The 26448-nt window shown below is 40.2% G+C and overlaps 1 protein-coding gene across 3 annotated transcripts in view; it reads left to right on the plus strand.

The window, feature by feature from the left end:
- The window catches only part of UBAC2 (UBA domain containing 2), a 158353-nt gene extending 132111 nt beyond the window's left edge, over positions 1 to 26242 (plus strand). For 2 of the 3 annotated variants that reach the window (XM_039849445.1, XM_039849444.1), the window contains 2 exons: positions 11220 to 11342; positions 24941 to 26242. In XM_039849445.1, the coding sequence (XP_039705379.1) occupies positions 11220 to 11342; positions 24941 to 25048 (231 nt within the window). In that variant the 3' untranslated portion in view covers positions 25049 to 26242. The remainder of the gene's footprint in view (positions 1 to 11219; positions 11343 to 24940) is intronic. The other variant, XM_039849446.1, reaches the window with a different exon arrangement.
- Positions 26243 to 26448: the final 206 nt, after the last annotated feature.

Consider the following 26448-nt stretch of genomic DNA (forward strand, 5'->3'; position numbering starts at 1 on the left):
ACGAAAGAGGTTCAGCAGTCCATTCTCTACCAAAATCAAAAACAAACCCCCCAAAAAGGTGAGGACATCTTTGATCCTGACTCTCCTTAGATGAAAGGGCCCTCATTAGAGAGAGTGTTTCATCAGCCAGCCTTTCATAACAGCAGATGTGAACACTCACTGTATGGCTCAGCGTGGCAGTCCCAGCTCCACACTTCACCCTCGGCCCCGAAGGGCAGGGAGCCGGAACAGATTACTAGAGTCTCTTGCCAGAGTGAAGAGTGAAGCCAAAACTGAATAGTATTGTTCTTTTCATAGTCTTTTCCCCTGCTGCACTCTGACTCCCCCAATAGGAATTTACAGGTGCTTTGTTGACACAAAGGGAAAATACATGTGTCTCTTGAGTTTGCAGCTAAAGTTGAAACTCATTTAGCCTCTTGTTAAAATTGTGCCCCGTCTCAGGAGAAGTAAGATCAGCTGTGGCAGGGTCTCAGGCCTCTCAAGAGAAAAGTCATCATTCAAAACACAAGACTCAGGACACACATCTGTTGTCTCACACACCCGTTGAAGTGTTCCTTGCAGGGAGCAGCAGTAGTCAGGCTGTTGAGTTGGATCCTAGGCTGTTGCATAGCTACCTAATGGACTCTCTAGATGCCTCCTCACCCCTGTCTCCCCATTGCCACCCCAGCTCAATCCCTGTACCGGCAACCATGGCCCTGGCCTCCCAGCCCAAGAATGAAATGGGCGGGCAAGGCCATGGCCTCCAGAGCGCTAGCCGACCAGAGCAAGAAAGAGGAAGAAGAGGAGTGGCAGAGAGCAGCAATGCCATCGGAAACTCTTACCTCCCAAGCCAAAGGCTCTAAAATCTGAGCAAAATGATATATTTCATCTCCTGATCTTACTACCATGGAAACTGCTTTCTGTTTTGCTGAGAAAAAAAATGGTATGATATAAAGTATCTGAGCCCCCAAAACTGGTCAGTAGGGTAAACTACAAAGAAAAAGTGAAACAGCTATAAAACTAGCCTGGTATTTTGTTTAAATCCTGCTAAGACTGCCTGCTGCTAAGTAGCCCCAAAAGATAATATAATATACTGTTTTTATAATACTGTACAAATGTAAGGTTGTGGCCCTTTACATGACATGGTTAGATTCAGACTCCAGAGTGCTTTTACTCATAGTTTAAGGCATTACCAATGAATCGTTTTCCAAATATGTTATAGGATTTATTCTGAGCCTCATAATTGTCCCTCCCTTTTATCCACGTGGTGAATGAATGTATTGCTAGTTTGTGTGTAGCAGTGGTACTGGGTTTGTTTTGTTTTGTTTTCTAGTTTTGTCATGAAACTATTGCTGATGACAGCAACCTCCGATAATATTTCTTTCCTCTGTACTATAGTGCTTATTATTAGTTCTAAGTCTAATAAGAGAACTCTCACTTAGTCCTTAATCACATGCAACATCCTAAGTACTTTTTGTTTTGTTTCTCATGTACCTTTGTTTTGTCAACTTGGCTAAGCCCTTTCAGAGCTGTAGGATATTAGTCACTTCTCTGTGTGTCACAGCCGTCTTTACCTAGCCCCAGTACAGTACGCTGCACACAGGAGACAGATGAATGAAACTAAGCATATTCATATTCACATTGTAGTCTGCAGCTTCCCAAGAGTATATGGAAGCAGTACAGTGGACTACAGATACCTTCTTATATGGCAGGTTACCATTTGTACTTTTCCTGGCACCACCCTCAGCAATGGTTCTGTGTAGCTACTTGTTTCTGTATTAGAGGGAGATGGTGCCTCCTGTCCTTAAAGAATATATTGGCCATCTGCTTTGTTCTCTGAACTGCTTTGCTTTACGCTGTCCCACCCCTTCCATCCCAACTTTCATTATTAACCTACCACTTAGGTCCCCATGTTAGAACTAACCACAAGGTCCTTGCTGAAGAAAATTCCGTAGAACTTAACTCAGCATTTTGCTTTACTGCATATTTGTCTATTCGTTTATTCATTCGGTGAATATTTCTTAGATACTTTCATATGCCAGGTGGCACATGAAGCTAAGTCTACAAACAAGGGCGAGATGGACAGTCTTGACCCTCGTGGAGCTCACGGCTTGCTGTGACATTCCAACTAGCCAATGTGTAATTGAAGTGTAATGTACTAAGTAAGTGCTGCCCTTGAAGAGGTGCAGTGAGAGAGAGAGCACAGAAGAGGAGCCTCAAACCCCGGACTAGGAGGCTTAGTGAAGCTCCCAGGAAGGAGTCTAGAAGGTGAGAGGGAGTGCTGAGAACAACTGTTAAAGTGGTAAACGGGCAAGCTATAATGTGAAATTCAAATTGTATCCTAAAAGCGGTGAGGACTTGAGTCGCATCAGAGAAGAATATCTGCAATTATCTGAAAAGACTCTTAATGTACTGTGCTTTTTTTTGTTTTGTTTTTTTCTAGCTATATATCTGTGTGTGGCTAGTTTTTTTTTTAATGCACTTCAAAAGCCAAAGTAACATCTAACAGAATTGAATGCAGAAGCAGATATGAAAGTCCAACTATCTTCTATTAAGTCAGACATTAAAGAGATTGGCAAATATAGAAAACAGTGACTTTCTTTTCATTAATTCTTACTCTGTTTTAGAAAGAATTGTTAGCAAGTAAAGAGTTTGTGATTGCTATTAATGAATTAATAAGTATTTTAAGATTAATAAAAAGTCAATGGAGAACTATTGAAGGGTTTTTAAGTAGAGGAGTGATATATGATATGATTTGTATCTTAGCAACACCACTCTGAAGCCACTTCCGCCCTTACTGGTGGTCTAAAATAGGGCAGTGAGAGTGAAAGTAGAAAGAAATGGATGGATTACAAAGATATTTAGGAGTTATAATTAACAGAGCCTGGCGATCCAGCTTATGCAGCGGATGGATGCTGATATCATTCCCGAAGACTAGGGACACAAGAAGGATATGGGATTGAAGATGAGTGTGGTTTGGGACATGTTCCACTTTAGATATCTAGAACATCTAAGCAGAAGTGTCCAGGAGACAGTTGGTTATGTGGCGGCTCTGAGGTGCAGCACCTGGATTGAAGAAAGGGGTTTAGGAGTCTCCAGCACATGCATGGTAACTAAAGCCCTAGGAATGCATGACAGAACGTGGAAAGAGAAGAGAAATAATCCTAAACAGAGCCTTAGGGAACACCAATATTGAAAGGATGAGTAGGAGAAGGTAGCTCTGAGGGGCACCGAGAAGGCATGACCAGAGGGCTTGAAGACTAAGAAAGAGTGGTACCACAGTAGTTCAGACAAGGATTTCAAGTAGGGCTGCCAGGAGTCAGGCAGAGAACTGAGGAGGCTCCATTGGATCAAGCAAAGGATGTTATTGGTTACCTGGAAGAAAAAGGAAAAAACAATTTAATGGTTACAATACCAGACCATGAGCTTCTAGAATCCAGAGACATTGTCTTAATTCTCTCTAACATCATTGCTTAAGGAACCATTGCGTAAATTAGTAGACACTCAATAATTCTGCCAATTTTACCGTAACTGGTAAAACTGAAACAATCTGTATTTTTGCTGCCCTTGAACTCCGTGGTGGGTCAATCCCCATTGTAAACTGTTCACTAGGTATTTCCATAGTGTCTGGGTAGAACTTCCTGACCACTGTGTCATAGTCACAGATGGGCTGAGATATGGAGCCCCTCAGCCCTTGGGGCAGCTAGGAACAGCCAGAAGCTGCCAAGTGATTGCAAGCAGCTTTGGCTGTCATGTGTGTCACACAAGTATATCTTTTTCTGTCTGTGCCACGATATGAAAAATAATGGAAAACCATAATCCATAGCAGGGTTAGTAATTCATTATATAGGTGCCACCTCGCCTTCTCTTTGCCTAAAGTGGGCATCGCTAAACAATCTTATCACTCATTTCTGAAGAACCCACACCCACCTCCAGAATCTTCCCTACATGGTTCACAGACAGCCACAGACAGTATAGTGGAGGTGGCCCTGTCTGCCTGTCTTACACTTAAAAATCCAGCGCTGATAAAGGCTTTCACATCACCAAAGATTGAGAATAAAAGCTGATTTTCTTTCCAGTGAGTATCCATTTTAAAATAAGATGAGGGTACTTATGGAAAAAATGTTTGTTCTAAACAATCACATCCACAGTGCCCACTCTGTAATTGCTCTCCATTTCGCTTTCTGATGGAACACCTCCTCGGCTGGGGAATCGGCTCAGGTTGAGCTTAGCGCTGCGCTGGCCACCTGGGAAGTACATAACAGATTTTACCCCCATCATAGCCCTTCCAGATCCTATAGTTGAGTTGGAAAGACAAGAAACAACACTGTAAGGAATAACGCAAATATTAGATAGTAATAGCTAATATATAATAAGCTCTTAGAAGTTTTTAAGCTCTGTTTTAAATGCTTGACGTGTATTAACTCATTTATTTCTCATAATATCCTTATGAGGTGAGTATAGTTATTATTCTCATCTTACAGATGAGAAAACAGGCTCAGAGATTTTTTTTAAAAAAAACTTAGGCCTAAGGTCACACAGTAAATGGCAGAGCTGGGATTTGAACCCAGGTAGTCTAGTTCTAGAGATTGCTCTCAGTCGTTCTGCTTCCTCTACCTTTGTGTTCCTCTATCATTACTCCTTATCATTGCTTTGACCCTTGAAATAATATAGCCCCATTCTCGGTCCTCTGTCTTTGAACAGGTTGACAAAAATGCCAGGTTCTCCTCTCCATTGTTGAAATCATCCTTATCCTCTAAAATTCAGCTAAGTGCCCATCCTCTCTGTGCTTTACCTCCGTGCTTTGGCTGTGGTTGGTCAGGGCCCACTCTGTCTAGCCCTACAGAAGCCACATAGCTTCTTTCTTCAATATATACCACCTTTCCTTGTTCTGATTGTTCCATTTCTGTATGTCTTACCTTCCCCCCAGGAGATCTTGAGCATCACGTGAGCAAGACTAGGCCCCCCGTGGGAACTGTGAGCCCCCAGAAAGCCACTAGAGAGCTCTTCTGCCCCAGCTTCTCAGTGTAGGCACTGCCCGGACCATGCCACTCAGAAACCTGTCAAAGCCTTTAGAGGTGGAGTTCCATGTAACTTCTGCTTGATAAAATGTTACAAACGTTTACTGCTCTCTGTTGGAAAATTAGCATTTCTTTATTTTCACAAGAAATTGTTTCATTTAAAAATCTCCTTTACCAACTAATAACAGATATTTTATAAAACGGCTGTTCAAAATGTAAGCTGTTTCCTTTTTCCTCTTTTAAATATGTGGTTATTGCTTTTGAAGAAGACAAAGTGAAGGAAATGTTTCCTGTTTGTAGAGGCTCACATTTAACCCTACATAAAGAGCAAAAGAGTGTCAAAACATCCTAGAACCTAGAGCTTCTGTAACTTTCTGCTTTTTAAGCACTTTTCTACCATCACGGGAGTAGAGAAATTGGGGTTTTGTTTTGCCTACTCTTTCACTCTCACTCTCTTTGAAGAAATAAAATGTTACAGATTCAAAGGTTCATTCCCCTTCCCACTGTCCTTAGCTGGTGTGTCATGTCTAATGTCTATTCATGTTTGCATTTTACCACATGTGTATATATCATGGTTTCTCAACCTAGACACTATGGACATTTTGGTCCCTGCCATTCTTTGTTGTAAGGTCTGTCCTGTGCATCATAGGATGCTTAGCAGCATCCCTGACCTCCACTCACTAGATGCCAGTAGCACCACCATCCTATCCCCCACCTTCCAACCCCCCACACACAAGATAACCAAAAATGCCTCCATGCATTGCCAATATCCCCTGGAGTGGGGGGGAGGGGCAAATCACCACTGGTATATATCCATAATTTAAATAGTACACTATTGTTTTGAGTATTTTTAAAATTTACATAAATGGTATTACATATACATATTCCTGTATAACTTTCTTTGTTCATTCAACATTGTATTTTTGAGATTTGTCCATGTGCATCTAGATTCTGGCTGTTTATATAATAATCTTTTATATAATAAAACCACTTACTTGTTTCTCTACCTAGGGATGGTCAAATTTTTTTACATTTTCTTACTTAGTATTAAAAGCAGTGCTTCACAGAACATCCTCATACATGTCCCATTAGATGCTCATAGGTGCCTGGAGATGAAATTGCTGGGCCATACAGCATCCTCAGTTTTACAAGATCTTGACACATTGCTGTCCAAAATGGTCGTGCTAATTTATACACTCATCAATTGAGTTCGCATTTCCTTCAGATCATCCCCATACTTGGTATTGTTAGACTTTTTATTTTTGCCAGTCTTGTAGGTATGAAATTACTTATTGCTGTTTTAATTTATACTTTCTGCTACAAACGAGGTTGAACATCTTCTGTTTATTGACTCAGGGTTTCCTCTTCTGTAAATCGTTTATTCATATACATTATCCTCTTTCTCTTCAATCATTTATTTTTTCTCATTGATTTATAAATTTTCTTTATATATTCTAGATATTTTTAGTCAGTTACATGTTGCAAACATTTTCTCTTAATCTATACTTTGTCTTACAACATAGTTCCTTTTTTTAGTCTTACAAAAGTTTTTACTTGTAATGATTTTTAGCCATCTGCTTCTTTATGATTTTTTTCTATTTTCATTTTAGAAATCCTTTTCTATCCCAAGGACATAAAGAATATTCTCTTATTTCTTCTAAAATTTTTAACAAGTTAACTTTCCACATTTCAATCTTTAATCTATGGAGTTTATTTTTAAATAAATTTATTTTTGTATATGGCATGCAGTAAAGATCTAATTTTATCTTTTTCCATATCTGTAGCCAGTTATTCCAGTACCGTCTGTTCTTTTCCTGCTGACTTGTAATGCCTCCTCTATCATATATACCAAGTACTCACATTTACTTTTGATTCTTTGACTTTCTAGTTTCTCTGCACCATTTGCCTATCATGTGCTAATACCATTCTACTTTAATTACTGCAGTCTAACCGTAAGTCCTAATAAGTGATAGAGAAAAACCTCCATTATACTTCTTCAAAAGATTCATGTCTACTTTTGACCCTTAACTTAAACTTGTTTAATCCACCAAAACATACACACACACTTTTGAATTTTGAGTATATACCAATTAGGAATGGGTTTAACTCCACATGACAGAAAACACAAAATAACAAAACTTAAACAAGGTAGAAGTCTGTCTCTCATGTAAAAGAAGTACAGACATAGACAGCCTCGGACTGGTGGGCAGCGACATTAAGTTGCTGGGCCCCAGGCTCCTTTTCTTTGGCCACTGCTTTGCCTTCACCCCAGAGCTCCCACCTCACTGCCCAGGCTAGCTGCCTGAGCTCCAGGAAGGAGGAGGAAGTGACAAGGAAGGGTACACACCTGCATTTAAGTTCTCTTCTAGAGTCCCATACTCTCTTTCTGCTTACATACCACTGGCAGAACTGAGTCCACATAGCAGGAAGCTGAGCAATGTAGTAGCCATGTGTGACCCCAAAATATTCACATTTTTAAAAAAAGGAAATATGGATATTGAAAGTCAACCAGTGGTCTCTGCTACAGACTTGGAATTGGAAGCGCGTGGATAGATTATAGTACCAGATCTTCCCAGGCAAGAATGTGCTGATTCTTTTCACTCATTTAGATCTTCTGATAGTCTTCAATCGAGTTTACCATTTGCTACCTAGAGATCTTGCTGATCTTTTTTTTAGATTTAATTCCTAAGTATTTAATAGTTTTTGTTTCTCTTTGTAAATAGTAATTTTTTGCACTTACATTTTCTAAATGATCATAGTAGAAGAATGTTATTGATACTTTTTTATCTTGTACTCTTATTCTCATTTTCTAGGTAGACAGTAAACATGTGAATAATTTGTTTCTCCCTTTCCCTCCTTCTTCATTTTCTTTTGTATTTGGTTGGTTTTGGCCTCATTATGCTATACTTGTGTTGAATGCGAGAGGCAGTAATAGGCATTCTTGTCTCTTCATGAATCAGTACTAAGTTTTATCAAATTGTTTTCACATCTATTGAGTGAGCATTTGGTTTTTCTCCTTTAATCTGTTAATGTGTGAGTTACATTACTATATTTTCTAAGATTCATGAGATAAATCTTAATAGAATGCAACATACCAGATGATTTTTTTAAATATTAGACTGAGTTTACTAATATTTTATTTAGAATTTTTGCATCTATACATAAATGAAAACTTGTTCTATAAATTTTTCTTCTCATAATGGTCTTGTCTAGTTTTGGAAGAAACATTATACTATCCTCAAAAACTTAGGTGGAGAGCTTTCCTTCTTTTTCTGTTCTCTAGAACAATTTGGATAAGATAGCAACTCATTAAAGGTTGTCCAGAAGTGTAATTGCTGGGGTAAACACAAATGTTCAGCTTTAGTAGATGCTCCTGAACGGTTTTCAAATATGATTACCAACTTCTATTTCTTCTGAAATAAGTTTTCATAAGTTATATTTTTCTAGAAAATTCTGTTGCATCAAAGTTATTGGTATGAATAATGTATTCTTATAAATTTTTAAAATCTGCATTATCACCCTTGTATTATTCCTGATTTTATCTATACATCTTTCTTTTTTCATTAAGCTTACCAGATTTATTCGATTTTTTAAAACAACGAAACTTGGGTTTTATTGATTTCCTCTATTTGTTTTCCACTTTATTAACATTTGCTTTCAACATTCTACTTATTTCTAATTTCTTCGGATTTTTACTTTCTCTAACTTCTTAAATTAAATGTACTTAACTTTAATTTGCAGCCTTCGTTTTCTTTAAGCTCAATATTTTAAAATTATATCAACTACTTAATTACATCCCACAAGCATTAATAGTAATAGTCTCAATTTTATTAACTTTTAGATATTTTTCTAATTTCCATTATGATTTTTTTCCATTTTTTATTTTTAATTGTGTGAATTTTTACTTTGTATTAGATATAACATTGATATTGATTTCTAATCTAATCACATTGTGGTCAGAGAATATAGTCTGATTTTTATGTTTTAGTATTTGTGGATATTTTACATAGGACTTAGTGCACAGTCACTTTTTATAAATATTTTATGTATAATGGAAAAGAATGTATATTCACTAAATATTGTATGCAGATTATATGCACCCATTTAGACAAGCTGTTATTTATGATCCATAATATTATTAATTTTTGTCTGCTTGATTATCAAGATATGCTAAAAATTAAATATATACCTGGGTGTTTCCAGTTCTTTTATAGTTCTACTAATTTTTGCTTTCTATATTTTGATGCTGTTGTGTTCTGTATAAGTAATATCAATGTGTCCTACTGATTTCATCCCTAATAATGCCTTTTTTGCCCTTGAGGTTTATTTATTTGACATTAATATAGCAACATCAGCTTACTTTGGTTAGTACTTTTCTGATTCTTCTTTTTCCATCTCTTTACCTCAACTCGTCTATATCTTTATATTTTAGATTTGTCTGTGTTGGGGTTGCGGGGAGGATGGGAGGGAGGGATTTCAGAGAAGGGAATCTCAGCCTTTCAGCTGGTGAACTTGTCCATATATATTTATCGTGATCACTAATGTATTTTAATGTACTTCTGCCAGTATTTCTCCGGAAGAATTTTGTATAATGTGTTTATTTTTAATTTCCCTAAGTTTTTTCAAAATTTTTTTTATAATGTATTGTTCTTTTTTTTTTTTTTTTAAGTATCTTGGTCACTTCAAAAATTCTTATTTTATGGTTTTCAGGTTGTTCTAAATTTAAGTTCTTGGGGATCTAATCCTATTTATTGTACACACTGTCTCTGGCTTACGATGGGTTTCTTCCTAATGGGTTTTTGATTCTGAGTCTTCTCCTACCAGAGTTTTATCTATAAATCCCATGTAATCCCAGAGTAAGAGTGTCTCTTCAGAGTAATTTTACATTCGCTTGTGCTTGACTCCTTACATATATCCATCTCTATCCAAAAACCAATTTTTACATAATTGTTAGTGGGTCCTTGGAGCACATATGTAGTGTAAATTGAACCCCAAATTTCTCATTTCTCACTTCTCAGGCAGACCAAGATTCCTGCTTTCTCCCTGAGAAAGATCAGCTTTTTGATCTGTATTTTCTCATCCTCTCTTTCAGTGAGGGTGCTGCCATTTGAGAGTTCTGCCCGTACGTGGGTAATGAGCTCAAAGTCACTACCTCTTTCAGACCCAGTGTTTCATTTCCTGAACTCAAATAGGTGGTACAACCCAAGCAGTTCTGAGTTAGCAATATGTGCTCATTCTTACACCCCTGTCCTTGGCAGCTTGCTTGCTTATGCTGCAGTTTTCCAGAGCTCGTTTCTGGCACCTCAGGACCTCCGTTTCTTCCTTTTATGTTCAGCTATCCATATGAAATATTTTTTAAATTTACCTAGCATTTTTAGATGGTTATAGTAGGAAAATTTTCAGATTGTCTTAGTCTGTAATTTTTTCTAAATTGAGAAATTTGCATTTAGCTTAAAACATGGATTTCTTTAAAAGCATCATGCAGTGCATATTTTCTTCACATGGTGATTTTTTTTATTATTATTATTAATAACATAGAATAAGCAAGAGATTACCATCAGTAATCTGAGCCACTCAAGAGGATAGTTCTGATCCTTACTTCTGAACCTCTTGTCCCTGTGTGTAAGGTTTACCTCCCAATTCTCTAGCCTGTCCCCCAATCTGGGTTTTATCTTCACCTGCAGTCTTCCTCCACTGAGCATGCTTAGAATTTACTTGAATAAAAGGAAGAGAAGTAAGAGGACCAGGAGGATAAAGAAGGGGAGAAGCATTTTGTAGAGCTGCTGAAGGAAGCTCCACGTTTCTGGTTGCCAGAGTGAATTTGCCTCCTCTCCATAGTCTTCTTTCCTGTCACACCTGGCAAAGCCCTGAGCTTCATAGTCAGTGGGGATGGGACAGGGCCAACGGGGACATGGTGGGGCTGAGCTTAGGAATATCTCTATCTTCCTCTCTGTCTTCCAGAACCAAATTGAACAAATAGCTTTGCCAGTACCTATTGCCTTTTCTCTCTGTGCACCTACTACAGGCTACCGATTTTATCCTATCGATTGAAGGATGGTGTGATACTTTAGGATTGGGATTGCTTGCATACAGCAGATCAATGTGACATTTTATTTCTCAGTCTATAGGTGTGACTGCATTGCAAGAGAAAGCTCTCTCAAGCATTTTGATAGTTCTACCCCTTCTGTGTCTGATCATTATGTATTGATCTCTTTTTAGGGAGGAATGATCAATTGGAATCGTCTTTTCCCTCCTTTACGTCAGCGACGAAATATAAACTATCAGGATGGTCAGCGATCTGAACAGCAAGCACCCCCTCCTCTAGAGGTTTCTGAGGAACAGGTAATCAGTAACACCTGTACCCATCCTAAACCAATGCTTCAAACCTCAAGCAGTTTTGGTGAACAAGACCTGCAAGAAATGGAACATATAAATACAAAGATTATAATAGCAGTTAAAGTGCCACCTATAGCAGTGGTAGACACTTTGGGCCTTTATTGGCTACTGTGGGTCTTATGAGTTGGAGGAAGGCATAGTTTGAAAACAAATACATTGTAATCACTTATTTAAAAATGTATAACACTTCATGTCACAAGAAACTATTGAAAGTGGTTCCCTCCAAGAGGTGGGAGAAGAGGAGGCGGATGGATGGGGAAGGAGTGGCACTTTTCTGGGTATACTTTTTGTATGGTTTTGACTTTAGGAATCCAGTTAATTTTTACATATTCAAAAAAGCAAATTGGTAAGGACAAACGTAAAACTAAAAAGAAACAGAAATGAGTGATCCAACTGTATTTTAAATAAATAACATAATCATATGGGAGAATTAACATCAGTAACTTTTGGACATAATATACCCTTCGTTTTAAAGAACTGCAAAGAAATCTTAAACTCTTCTAGGTTTATTTTTCATAGTGTACAGCAATTCTGAAATTGCGTTGTATGTATTGTAGATTTGAGCAAATGAGGAAGTAAGTAGATCTTACTGTTGAAGAAGGAAAACAAAAATACAGAGCAGGGAAAGGCAAGGAAGAACCCTGTGTGGTTGGATAGGAATTAGAGATGTAGCATAAACTCATAATAAGACTTAATAAGGATATGTGTATGTACATGGATCTTAGCTCTGTCAACCAAAAGGAATCAGAAGTAATGGCATTCCAGGAGCACTGAGGATCTACTTTCTAAATATTTTACCCACTAATAGAAACCAGCCTCTTTAGAGGAACGGTGGGTCCCAGGTCCAGGATAAGGAAGGCGCAAGATGAACTTAGACCACCTTATGCAAGGAATTAAGGAAGTTCAGCATAACTGAGGGGGCATGCCACGACAATATGAAGTTCACTTGAGATGGTCCCACTGGCCAAATCTGACACATTAGATTTGAGCATCAAAATAAATAAGTACAGTACTATAATATAATCCATGGAAACGAGGGGGCGGGGTTCTGTGAGTTCATACTGATATTACTAGATAAATAAATATTTATATGAATTCATACATCCACAAAGGCAAGGGAAATACTTTTCCTTTTAGTAGAATGTAAAGTAGTAAATATAGAAAGAATGATAGTTTTGGAAAATCATGGTTTTGCAACTATCAGAATAAAAACCAGTTCAGGAAAGAATCATTGTATGAAGAACAGGTTTTTTATCTAATTTCAAAGTCTCTCCCCACAAGTTACTTAATAATTACAAAAGGAAAATGGTAACTATACAGTAGAGAAATTGGACACCAGCTTAACCAAGTTACCAGAATTAACATAACCAATAATGGAACAAAGAGCATGTGGGCATGCCCTGAAAAGAACACAACAGTCATGTGACAATGAAAAATGCATAACTTTGCTCATAAAGGAAACACAGACAATCCCCATTTGAGAGACGTACTGTACCTGACCTGTATTCTTCAACAATACTAATGTCACAAACTGTTCCAGATTGAAGGAGACTTAGGGAGGCATGGTAATTAATGTCATACATGATCCTGGAATGGATTCTATACTGGAAAATAATTTTTGGTGAAAGGACATTTTAGAGTCAGTCGATGAAACTGGAATTGGACTTGTATATTAATTAATCATTTTCTACTAATGTTAAATTTCTAGATTTGGTATCTATACTGACTGTGGTTAGGAAAGAATATCCTTATTCTGAGAAAATTAAATGCACACCGAAGTATTAAGGCGTAAACGGACATGTGGTTCAGGGGACGTTAAGTGTGAGAGTGTGTGTATAGATAGGTGAGAAAGCAACTGTAGTAAAATAACAGCTGGTGAGATTGGATGACGAGTAATCAAGGGTTCTTGGTATAATTATTGAAATTTTTCTGTAAGTTTGAAATTATTTCAAACTACAGTTTTAAAAAATCTATAAAAGTGAGTTTAGAGCATCGCAATAATAACAGTCATTAATTTCCTTCCATATGTGATGCTTTCTTCTCACAAAAGCAAATTAAGGTCAGCATTTCATAATTGGTCACAACACCCAGGCCCATCATCTCCTCCATCCCTGTCCCGAGAGTGAACAAATTCCACTTAGACCCGAGTCATCTAGTCTCCGCAGCAAAGCTATGTCCTCACTTTTCCTGGAACTCAAGATGGGCCCCTGGGCAGGGCTCCCACTGCCACCCTGGATTAGGCCACGAGAAATGCTTTTGAAAGAAACCAGTTGACTGCGCCTGATGGATTGATCCTGCCCCTTGCCCTTGTAGCCTCTCAGTTCAGACTGACCGTTCCTGCAGCTCTTTAGGATGGAGCAGTGGATTGAAGAGCCATAGGTCTCTTCCACTTCCATTAGAGAATTTCTAGAAAAATCTTATCCCCACAATAAGAAAGTAAAGCCCAATAACTCGGCAGTTGTAAGGTATTTATGGTAACAGATTAAAAAGTAAGCTATCACTCTCAAATTCAGGTGAAAGGAAATAGAGTTCTGGTCTATTACTGTTTACTTCGTAGAACTTTTGGGTCACATTCCTCACGGAACAGCCGTTAACCGTATGAGGTATTTAAAGGTTAAATAGTTCTTAGTTTCGGCACTTTGTAAAAAAAAAAAAAAAAAAAAAGATAACAGGAGAATGTGTGCTATTGAAGTCTTTAAGGTTTTATAATGAATCATTTTCCTTGATCCTCCTAGAATAACAACAGTGAGGTTAACAGGGTGTCAGTGTCAGTTGGAAACAGCATTTACTTCTTCCTTGCTGTGATATGAAAAGAAATAACTACGTGAAAGGTCATTTTTAATATATGCTTCCTTATTCACTGAGTTTCTAAATCTTGTTTTTTGTGTTCCTTGATTATCCTTGAAAATGACCATTATAGACCGTCAATGCATGAAGACGGAGTCCTCCCTGGTATTATTTATTATGTAGACTCTTGGTAGTGCCAGAGAGACTGTAAAAGATAGAAAAGATATTGTTCTTGCCCTCAAGACATTTACAATAACAGAAATTTATAGTTAATGTATAATCTCTTGATTACTTTGTTGAGGCTAGACATTATCTAAAATAATATTTGTTAGTAATGCATTAAGATACCTCAGATTAACAAAACATTTTTATGCTTAGTTTTTCAACTAAATATGCCAAACTTTTTTTTAATACGAGTTGTGTAATATTAATGCATTAAGAAACTTAGTAATTTTCTAAACCGAGAGAAGTAGAAATGATTATTTGAGTTTTTTCTGATGTAAATAGATACTTCAGGAATTTTAGTGAGAGTTGTTTAAGATAGGAAATGTAGTTCATCTATTTTGAAAACAAAGGATATCCTAAGAAGGAATGTGTTTCCTTTAATAAATCTAGTAGTAGTCTACTACATACAGCCACAGAAGTTTTTTGCCACCTTTTGTACTTTTGCTACTGTCAAGTTTCTGGATTTTTAGTTCACAATCCACTCCTACTATTTTTCAATGAGCAGACTGCCCCCCAACTCCTTTGCCAGTGATCACCCCTTGCAGATGTTACCCCAGCCCCTTTTTAAGAATATGCCAAAACCAAGTGCCATCCAGTGACTCTTTTTAATAATCGAATATGCTCAAATTTCTACTATCTTAAAAATAAGTATATGTGTGAGTGTGTTCATATGCGTGTATAAAATTCCATTTCTCTCTTTTTTTTTCTTTTAACTGGAGATTTTTATACTATACCTATACTAGAAATTAACAAATAATGAAATTTTGTCATACTGGCTTCATACTTTTTTTAAATGAAAGGGAAAAAACTTACCAAGTTTGTCTCTCGAGAGTCCTTCCCAAGCCTAGAAAACGGCCTTTCGGTTTATGCTTAATGGGACACAGGTAAAATTGGACAAGGAAGTTAGACAAGACTAAATCCAAAGCTGGTACTTAACAAAAGGAAGATAAACATGGGCTGTTACAGATTTCACCTTTCTTTCTTTCATTCACATCTGTTCTGCCTTTTAGTCAGCTAACAGTTCCTAGCTGTCTTCTCTGCAGGGATAACCACTGGGCTAGATTCTTGAAGTACAGAGATAAATAAAGCCAGTTACCTGCCCTCGAGGTGATGGCGTAGAGCCCAGAGCAGGGAGCCAGGCAAAGAGACGGCTCCTGTCAACTGTTTAGAAATGTTCCAGTGCTGCTGAAACTGAGAAAGGATAGCCAGTGCCCGGAGGGTTACGGGCAATGGCATTTGTAAAGATTTGGCATGGTGAAAAGTGCATCCAATTTGGGGCAGCATAGGTGGGCAAGATTGGAATGGAGGGTGACCAGGGGCCAGGGGCACTGTCTGGGGAAGGGGCAGGACAGGCTCTGCAATGGCTTTTGGTGATATGTGGACTTTTGCTTTATGCTATAGGCATTAAGGAACCGTGACAAGGTTTTAAATGGAGAATTGTATCATTGAGTTTCCCTAGAAGATGGACTAGACGTGGAGGAAAAGCTGTGTCATAAGCATAACCATGTATGTAATTTCTTCCACCCCTGCTCAGGAATCATGTTACAGATCAGGTGCTGACAAAACTCTTGATCAGACAAGACTTGTTACCACTTGGTATGTTTATAATACATGAGACCCATAGTGCAGCTCCCATTCATGTCCTCTGAAATATCCAGTGGCTCAAGAAACACTCAAGACACTTTCAATCTTAGCTGATAAAAAGCCAAATGTATTTAGTATGAGAGAATCTTAATCTCAGTGAGGTCTCTTCCCATCTCAGGAATCCTCCCCATATCTTCAAAATACTCACCTTATAAAAACGATTTCCTCACTAATATGTGTTTGTTTTGAAGGACATTTTGTGCTTCTGCTCTGAATTGCAGTGAGTTGGGTATTGGTCTAGCAATTTGCATGTTATATATTTTCCCTGGCACACAGTGAGCTCCGTGAAGCCTGGTTCCATTCCTTCCTTGTTTCCCACCTACCACAGAGCCTGACACACAGAAGGTGCCCAGCAGCGGTTAGAGCAGGACTAAATGCAAAAGTGTGGTCAGTGGATTTCTCTTCCAAAAGAACACTCGTTTTCACTTAAAAATGTGTTAGAGAGTGGTACTATGTCAGACTTTTCAATCTCTACTGCTAGTAGACTGCAAATGTTGTTTTCTAAGAAAATGCCAAAGTTAAATGTCTTAGAATGGAATATTGGGTGGCAATCAAATAATTAACCAACTTTGGGGATGCCTAATTCTGCTGGGTACTCTAGAAGATAGAAGCAAAGGAGCCCCTCCAGGCTGTGGTGAGAGCGTCCTCACTATCAAAACCTGAACCAAGCAGGAGAGCGCAAAGATACGGGGCCACTGAGCAGCCTGTAGCCAGGCAGGAACATGAAATAACCAGAAACAGTTCTCTCAGCCAACAGGTGTGATCACAGTGGTTCAGCTGTTCAAGTCAGCGAGAATGCTATGACCCTTGGGGATCTGACAGTGGCCTCGCAGCAGGTGGCGGTGGGGCAGGAGAGGCAGTGTGCCCTGATAGGTGACAGACAATAGTTATAGTGAAGGGGAGGGAAGGGCGAGCCTTATTGCCATAGCCTCTCCTGGGATTTTCCTCCTGGCAGGGTGCACATGTGGCCCCAGAAGCTGCCTGCCACAGATGGACAACCCAGCCTGGGGCTGGGTCGAGGCCACCTTCTAGGTGGGCGTTGCTTTCTGCAAGCATCAGAATTTGGGAAGTAAAAACCAAAAAAAAAAACTGTTTGTTTTTGACGCCCTTAGCTAAAGGGAAGTTAAAGAAAACCACAGTCTTATTTGAGCAAAACAAGCAGAGGAGTATTTCACTGAGAGGAATTGCTATAAATCTCACTGGAATGAATGGCCTATTTTACTTGTCTCAAAAAATGGTTGACTTGCAAGTAGAATGCTAAAGTGGGAATTCTTTTATTTTCTTAAGTAAGAGTTATCTTGAGATAGTAGGGACACGAGTCCCAATCATAGAGGATGTTTAAAGGGAAAAGAAGGAAAGGAAAACCAATACTGATTTATCTCCATCTCTATAGGTTTCTTTTCTCGTTCGGCGTGATATCTCTTTGAAAAGCGTATTATGGGAAAAATATATTTTACCTGTTCCCCTCTGGAGCACTGTCAGATGATGGTGACAGTGCTCTTCTGTGGTGCTTACTCCTGTCCAAGTTCCCATTCCTCAGGCTGGCCAGCTGAGAGAGACAGATTGCGGTACTCAGAGCCTCAGGTGGCCGTTGAGGGGTCCTTGATGAAGGGCAGCTGATATAGCGGAAGGTTGCTGGGGGCTGGGAACCTTCCCCAGGTGTGTGTTTCCATACCAGTTACAAGGCTAAGCTGGAATCTCAGTACGACTCTCTTTTCTATCCCCTAAGTCAAGCTATCTCTGATCTTTGCCTCTAAGAAGTCAAGTTTTTAGTTACAGAAAGCAGGCATTGGAGATGTTACATTTGGGTAAGTTTAGTTGTTATGAATAAGTTGATGTGGGAGACAGGAAAAGCATTAACACTCTTTCTGGCGATTAACCCAACTACACCTGGTTTCTAAAAGAAGTTAGAGAAAAGGATCGTTTAGGTCTTTAGACTAGAAACCAAGATGAACTCTATTCTGATATTTTGTGGTGAGAATTTTTAGACAGAAACTTTCCTGTGATGCACAGGCAAAGGAGGAAGGTACTTACTGTGCTCTGAAATAGAAAAGGAATGTTGACAGAAATGCATTTTAGAAAATTCCTTTGGGGACATTTTAAAGTTCTCCAAACAGACTTGTTTTGCGCTGATCTCGGCTTAGCAATAATCATCAGGAAACTTGGGGGGTGAATTCTTATAAGACCTGGAAATTACACAGCACACCTGGGGCCACACAGAGAGGTCCACAGTGGAGAGAGCAAGAGGCGGGCGGGGCGGGGGGCAGAAAGAGAAGTGCGGGCGTGTATGGGCCTGGGGTTCTACTTTTACTGGGGTTGAGGGCAGGGGTCTAGGGTTTCATGGGTTGACTCTTTATTGGTGAGTTTAAAACATAAGAGCGGAAATTTAAGTGGTGAAAGAGAAAAAACTGGCCCAAATGGTCAGTTATAGAAATCAACCAAGATCTCTAAAACAAAAAGGCCTCACTTGGGGGAAGCAACCTGGCTCTTTATCTAGTCATGCAGCTGGCAATGTGTTTATTCCAGATAGCCATCACTGAAGTAGATGCCTCGCAATCAAGCTTAAATCAGGAACTTGCATTACACAAAAGAAAAAAAAAAAATCTGCCAGAGCTTCTACTGCAAGACAGCTGCAAACCCTGCCCATCAATACTGATTGAGATAAAAAGTGTGCTTTTGCCTCGCTCTGGACTCTGCTTAAATCAGAAAATGTCTCTATTTTAGCATCTTCTTTTCCAGAATTCTGTTTTACCAGCTTTCTCATTTTGTCCCCAAGATGTTTATTGGTTGTCTTCTCCTTAAGTTGTCAGTTCCTTAAAGATCTTACATCGCTAAACTTACACTCCTTTTCTGATCAAAGCCCAAGCGCCTTCTGTGTGCCATACTCTATGCTGGGTGGGAAACAAGGCAAGTGTGGTTGCAGCCCTCACGGAGATCATCTGCCAGGGAAAACGCAACCTGCGAGTCACCGAACCAACCCGCTCACTAACCCTCTGGTTATTTAGGGGAGGCCTTAGAACAGCAGAAATTGTCTGTAAATATTTGTCAAATTAATGATATTTCTGTACTTTGACAACTTGATTTAAACTGATCATGTATTTTTGTCTTTTGGTCATATAGGATCAAGAGATTTTACATTAAAATTTTCTTTTCCCTTAGATATTAGTTAGATCTGATCAAGTAACAGATGGTTCTCATTACTATAGATGAACTAAATAGACAGGAAACAGTCTGTAGAGAAAACAAATTAGATTTTTGGTGAGATTTCATTTATTTAATAAAATATATGCTTTGAATGGGTGTGAGGGAGGTAGACTGAATATCTATAAATAACATTATTTATATGATCATCAGAATTGAGTATTTCCTAGAATTTATACAGATATAAAGTAAGGTGTTATCAAGAGTCACAAAAATAATGTGGGCTTTTTGTTAGAATTTTATGCTCACCTTTTAAAAAGATTTTTCCTATTTTTCTGACTTCATTCGGTCTCATCACAAGTTTTCTTGAACCAGTTCTTGTTTATGCCACTTAAGCACTAGAAATAAGTAGCAAAATTCACTTGCATTTGTTTTTAAGCGTGGCTGTATTTAGCCATGGCAGTTGGTGTACATATATGTGTACTTAGCTGTGGAACCAGTGTTTAATCATGAGCCTATCATCTGGGGACACATGAGCCTCTCCCTTGATGGCAATGACCAAGGTGCCAGAGGGGGTGGCTTTTCTGTTCTGAGACAATCTTCCAGCCACTACATGCTAGCCATGGCCCTCTCTGAAAATGAGCCTGCGTTTGATTGTTGTAAAAAGACACATCAGTCCTTTGACCAACAAAGGATACAAAACTAGTGAAGTGGAAACAGTTAAAGAGAAGGCCGAAAGAAAGCCCAGGGGTGGTTTGTCACACCATCGGTTTTGTCAGTCTCAGAACTAAGGCTTGAGAGGTTCGGAGGGAGGGATCTTCACACATCCAGTCCCGGCCCTGTCACTGTTCAAGAGGTAATGCTTACTGAGCACCTGTTATGTGTTATGTGCCAGTCACAGTTCTAGGCCTTTTACACGTGCATCTCTTATCCTCAAAACTGTGAGAAAACTGAGAACTGAGGCTTTAGTCTCCTGCCTGGGGTCACACAGTGAATACATGGTCACGTAGAGCCTGACTCCAGGGCTCAGGCTCTCTCTGCCACTGACTAGGTCCCCACCTGCCAGCAGTGGTGGCTAGGATGATCCTCTTGCACTTGGGTCAGATCTAAAACAACTGCCAGCCTCCCTTTTGTTTTTATTTTAAGGAATTGTGAACTTCTGGAATCCAGTCTACATTTGGCTTACCTGACCACAGGTCTGCAATGGACCTCAATTTTTCCTTTCTGCCATTTGAGCACAGGAACTCATGTGTCACGTGCTAAGCATGTCACACAGAGACAGTAATGAATTGCACTAGGACTGGGCACGTTGGAGCTCTCAGAACAGATGTTAAGGTCCACAACAGTAATTGTTAGAGTCCATCCAAGAGAGCTATGGATGTCCATTCTCCATGTTGCTGGGTCATGCCCCATTCCTTATCGTCTGTTCTGTGAACTGTTGAACCACTCGAGGGAGGGACAGCAGCAGAAGGCCTGGCCAACTTTCAGGGCTGTGGGGGGACCCCATCCACGGGCTGTCCACTGTGAGATGGAAGCAGTTAGAAAACACCGTCAGAACCCCGTTCTCTTTACTTCTCATTTTTTCTGCCTAATTATTATCCACATACCCAAGCCTAAGCATTCAATTTTATTTTTCCATGGATGTTTACAGTTTTGGACACTACAGGTAAGTTTAGGAAACTTACAGATACCCTTCTTTAGTGTAATTGTTCAGTTTTTAAAAAGAAGTACTATGTTAACACTATTCCTACTTCCTGGGTTTCTTCATCTGGTCAAAGTACCAGCAATGAAAACTTTCTGATCACACCTACCTTCTCACCCCTAAAAAACACAGAAAGCTCCAAAGCCAGGATGAACAGCCAGCCACGGCAAGCATATAATAGCAAACACTCTCTTCAACAAAGACCTAAAAAAAAACCTGGCTTAGTTATCAAAACCAGTGACGGCGCATGTGTGGTTGTTTGTGTGCATGAGAGAGAATGGACTCAGGAGAAGTCTTGCATGCAGAGAAAGCTTTCTTCCTTACACCAGATATCACTTATCGATCTAGGACACACTCCAGACATCCTAGACCTGAGGGATGTTTACCTCTCTGGAGTGGGCAAGCTCTGTAGATCCTAGGGCCTGAGCTGCTGCTCTGCCTTGGTGGCTTCTGTCACGGCCAGCCCACCATCAGCATCTTGTGGATTAATTATAGATTATAAGTCATGATTTGCCAAACAAGTAGATTTTTTTCCTGCTGGCTAGGTGCAAAGAAACAGCCAGTCCTTAGCTATGCTTAAAGTACTAAATGTGCCAAAGAGATGATAATGAGGACAGTCTTTGCCACCCTCTTAAAGTCATTAAGAATGGCTAAGTTGTTGGGCCATGGTGTCATGTTTGTGGGTAACAGAGAGCAGGTAGAGCTGCCCACCTCCTCACTGGGCTACATTGGCTCTACTAAAGAGAGTAGTCCTTAATGGAAATAAGCAGAATAAGTATCATACAAGCTTATTTCAATCCAGTAGCAGAAATAACCTAGTAAGACTACCTGGATCGATGAGGTGATTTCTTCTCTGTTGACATGCATGCGTCCAGTACATATCTTGTGGCCCCTGTCCCCAAGCATGCTGATCAGAGTAGAGAAAGCAGATAATACTCAGTTTGAAATGCCTCCCCAGGAAAGGCAAAAGTGTTAATTCTGAGAAGTGAATGGCAAAACTGATATTTCTTGTCTGGCAGAAGCCTAAAATTAGATTATCAACTTGTGAACATAAGAGAATTCTGTGGTCTATATGCTGTGAGCACCAAACTGCTCCTGTTGACACAGGATGTCACCAAGACATTTGACAGTATCTCATCACCTTAAGAGATATGTTGGTGACATGCGTAATGGATAATGATAATATGAAGTGGGTTTAAAACTGATTAAAAACCTCTTTTAAAATGTTAATTAGCCACTTGAATAGAAACAGAAGTCTCCGGTGAGTTCTGGGCTTCATCTTTGAACTTCCCTTCTTAACATTTGCATCAATAATAACTTGAATACTTTGTAGAGGTTTGCTAATCAGATTTAGGAATGATATAAGTGTGTGGAGCTGATTAACATAGTAGACAACAGAATTTAAACTGGAAATAGTTTTAGTTGGCTAGAAAACAGGAAATTTAACAGGGATGTGTACAGTGTCCTAAACCTAGAAGATCAAATGTAAACTTACAGGGTGAGAATTGAGAAACCTGGCTTGAGATCATTTCATGTGAAAATACCTGAGGGTTTTTAGCAGGCTCCAACTCAACTGACCACCGCAGTCTGATGTAGCTACACGAGGGCACGTGAACACAAATACACACGTGTATGCACACTACTAAAGCATTCCTCTACTGTAATAAGGGTCGTGATCACAGGAAGACAGCCGTCTAGCTGCCCTTTGCCCTGGTCAGAGCATGCCAGCGGTACTATGCTCACTTCTGGGCACCATATTCTGAGATGGCGTAAATGGCAAGCATTGGGGGAGGAAGGCTAGAAAGTGCTGGATACTGAAACACAGGAATGAATGAAAGCAGCCAGGGCCCTTATTCTCAGAAAGCTTACAATACAGTGATATGGAGAAGCAATCAACCCTACAAATACAGGTAAAAGTCAGAGCTGTAAGGAGCACAGAAAAGAGGTCAACGAGGCCGTGAGACTTTTACTCTGGAGTTCTTCCTAGTCTGGAGACATAGGAAAGGGCCAAGCACCCTGAGACCTATGGATGAGAAGGAGTTAACCAGGCCAAGGCCAAGAGTCTTCCAGCAGAGGAAACACCACCAGTGAGGGTGGGAGACGTAGCCCCGCATGGCCTGGGACCAACCAGGAGTGGGGGTGCTGCCTAGAGAAGCAGGAAGGCTGAGGAGAGGAGGAGGCGGCCTTCAAAGTGTTTTGCGCAGAAAAGGGTTTGGGGTGCTTTCTGTCGACCTCAAAGGGCAAAATCAGGACCGTTGCAGTCCCACAGATGGCAACAAGTGAGGGGCAGATTCTGCTCCCTTTGCCAAAGAACTTTCCATCTTAGCCAGTGACCGAAGAATGTTCTTGATATTCTAAAAAAACCAGTTCTTTCTTTGAGTGGGAAATGAAACCAGAAAATTCCTGCCATTCTGTTTGCACTATCCCATCAGCCTGGGGAGTCGAGCTGGAAATCACCCGCGGCACTGACTGTTGCTGTAGAAAACAGCTGTCAAAGGTTTCTGACCACAGCCCACAGTAAGAAATACAGCCCGCTGCATACATGTGTGTGAATGTAGAGAACTGAAATGAAATTTTATGGAATATCATACTTCACCCATTTTTTTAATCCTAGTCATAACCTACTAACTGTTCATGACCCCACTAATGAGGGATCAGTCTCAGTTTGAAAAACACTGGCTAGAAGCCCAGCTTCTGAGAAGTGTCCCCTGTGCCATGTTTCCTCAGTTGGGTTAGCCTCTCCTTAAGGCTCCCTGAAGGACAGGGGGTCTTGGGGTCTGGGCCTGGGGGGTGCTGAGAAGTCACTCCAGTCCTCTCCCCGACCCACCGCTCACTTCGCTCTGCACCTTCTTCCTCTCTTCGCAGACTTAGACCCCTCCCACCCCCTGCTCTCTCCTCCAGCCACCCCACGCCCCGCCCCACGATCACACGTACACCTGGCTCCCCCAGGCAGGGGAAGGAGGAGTAGGAAAGCAATATCCGGCATTCTCAACACTGGGTGGCACCGAGCACGTTTTTTTTTTTTGTACGGGAAAGATTAGAAATGGTAACTGAGTCCTCAGCCCACAGAAGCCTCTTTAAACAACACATTGTTAAAAATTTCAACATTTGTAAGGGTATCAGTTTTCACTATGTATTATTGCAAATGTAGTATATTTTAATGTAAGTACGAAAAATAGATGCCTGTAGCTCATCCAGGGCCATAAATACTTTTATCATACATTTTTAAATGGGAAAATAGGTTATAAATAAACTTTAGTAACTCTGCCTATTTTGACATTGGAGGCTGCCTATATGTAAAAGTACAGGAAACCTCTATATTCACAGGTTCAGGATTTGTGGTCAAAAAAAAATGCAAGCCTCATCCTCCTTGCCCTTGTGGCTTTACCTGCCTCTTTCCAGCGGTTCTGCCCCTGTGTCACCCCGCTTCACACATGGCTGCTACTGCCTACAGAGCCCCAGGCTGGGGACTTAGCAAATGTTACAACTAATATGAAATGCTAAAAACGTATGGGCACACACAGGATGAGTTCTAGCTGTGTGATGCCAAGAACTCAAAAGCATCTTTATTGTCAGTGTCTGCCAGCATCAGGAATAAATCTCCAGTTAAACGATTGTTTGCATGCAGTAGGAAATGCGACTTGAGAAGTTATTCCTCAGGAATCAGATGTGTCACTGAAGGAGTGTGGTGAGGCGGATGAGCATGAGGTATCTTACACAGACGTGCTTTCCGGTCCCACGAGCTCAGCCACCCTCTCCTCAGCCACCCTCTGCTCATCCTGGCAGGTCACTTGATCCTCAGGAGCCCCATTTCTGGTCTCTAAAAGGAGGATTCAATGAGAAAATGTGTATCTATTGGCTGTAAATAGTAACCACTTTAAAATGTGCCTGTTATAATTTTTTAAACATCTGATTTCACACTGAAATGAAAAATAGTTTGTTTTTTAGCCTGTCCTACAAAACTCACATGAAGAGCATTTTGGAGCTGACGTACGACTGGCAGTGCCATCAGCCTCATCAGGTTTCTGGTGTTGTTTCTGTTCAGGTCGCACGGCTCATGGAGATGGGATTTTCTCGAGGTGATGCTTTGGAAGCCCTGAGAGCTTCAAACAATGACCTTAATGTGGCTACCAACTTCCTGCTGCAGCAGTGACGGTCCCAGCTGACGACACTGGCGCTTGCCAAGCTGCTGACCCCAGCGGGCGCTGTCCCCGATACCGAATCAGCCTGAGCACCCAGCACCGTCTGGCACCTACATTCTCACTGTTCTCTTGGGCAGAGGGTGGTTCTCGCGCTCCCTCCTTTAATTCCAAGATCGTTACTGTAAGAGTATCGAAAATACATTTCCATACTCTAAGTTTGCCATTAAATTAGCATGTGTTTTCTATCTTTATTTTTTATCGGGTATTTTCCTTAGTTTGAAGAATCATCACTCGTTTCTAATGTTTAAAAGGCATTCAGATTGCAGATATCTGCAAGCAGTTGACGAACACTCCAGATGAGAAATTACTGCTATTATAATATTCTTTTTATTATAATGCATCTTCCTACATTATATCTGATCATAAATGCCGTAAAAGGAGAAAGGGGAATGTTTTAAGAAAGGACATGTCAGATTATTCCACATGGACTTTTTTCATCTCTTTTTTTTTTTCTCAAATTGGCTTTCAAACCCCAGTGACTGTTCAGTGTCCACACTTCCAAGGGGGTGAGCAGTACCCATCTGCTGCGTGCAGTGCTGGCCAGGCCTAGGCGATGAAGGAGAAACAGAACTAAATTCTACTCTATACTGTCCCAGCCCATTCTTGTCCAGGGAATTTTCCACCCCCTCCTCCTCCCCACTTCCATTAAAAAATAATGATGATAAATGCTGAATCTAGGATCTGGAATACTCCATGAAACTTGACTCGAGTTAATTTTACATAGAATATCCACAGTTATCCACTCAGGTTGGGGTGAAAATGAGGCCAAGAGAAAGCAAAGAGGACAGTGGGCAGGCTGGAGCAACACGTGCTCAGTGGCTGGCCCAGCGTGGGCTCAGCCCTAGAGCAGGAAAGAAAACACTCTGCCCCTCCCAGCTGCAGGGCCAGCCCCTCTAGAAGCAGGTTCTCCCTGGCCCCAAGGATTGACCGGAAATTCGGCATAAGGCAGAGTAGACCGTGGAGGATTCCATCACAGAGCGGTGGAGAAGGCCGGAGGTGGACGAACATGAAAAGATCTAAAGCAGGGTCACTCTTGAGATTTAAGGAAATTGCAATGATTGTGTTCTGTAAAATGAGTAGAAACATATCAAATTGATGTAAATTTGGACAGATATGAAACAAAATAAAGTTTTTAATGTGTTTTACTTCTTGGTATTTTTTTATTAGACTTACCTAAATAAAACTTTGTTCCAGGCTGTACTTTTTACCACCAAAAAAAGAAAGAAAGAAAAAAAAAAAAGCCAGACTGCTCATCTCTCTTCAGAAGATTTGGGTGCTTTTTTTGAAGTGAGAGAAGCCTTTCGTTCCTGTGATTGAGACTGGCCCCGTGAGGCCCCGTTCTTAGGCTTAC

The sequence above is a fragment of the Pteropus medius genome, unplaced genomic scaffold (assembly GCF_902729225.1).
Source record: "Pteropus medius unplaced genomic scaffold, Ma_sr-lr_union100, whole genome shotgun sequence".
Classification (NCBI taxonomy): Eukaryota; Metazoa; Chordata; class Mammalia; order Chiroptera; family Pteropodidae; genus Pteropus; species Pteropus medius.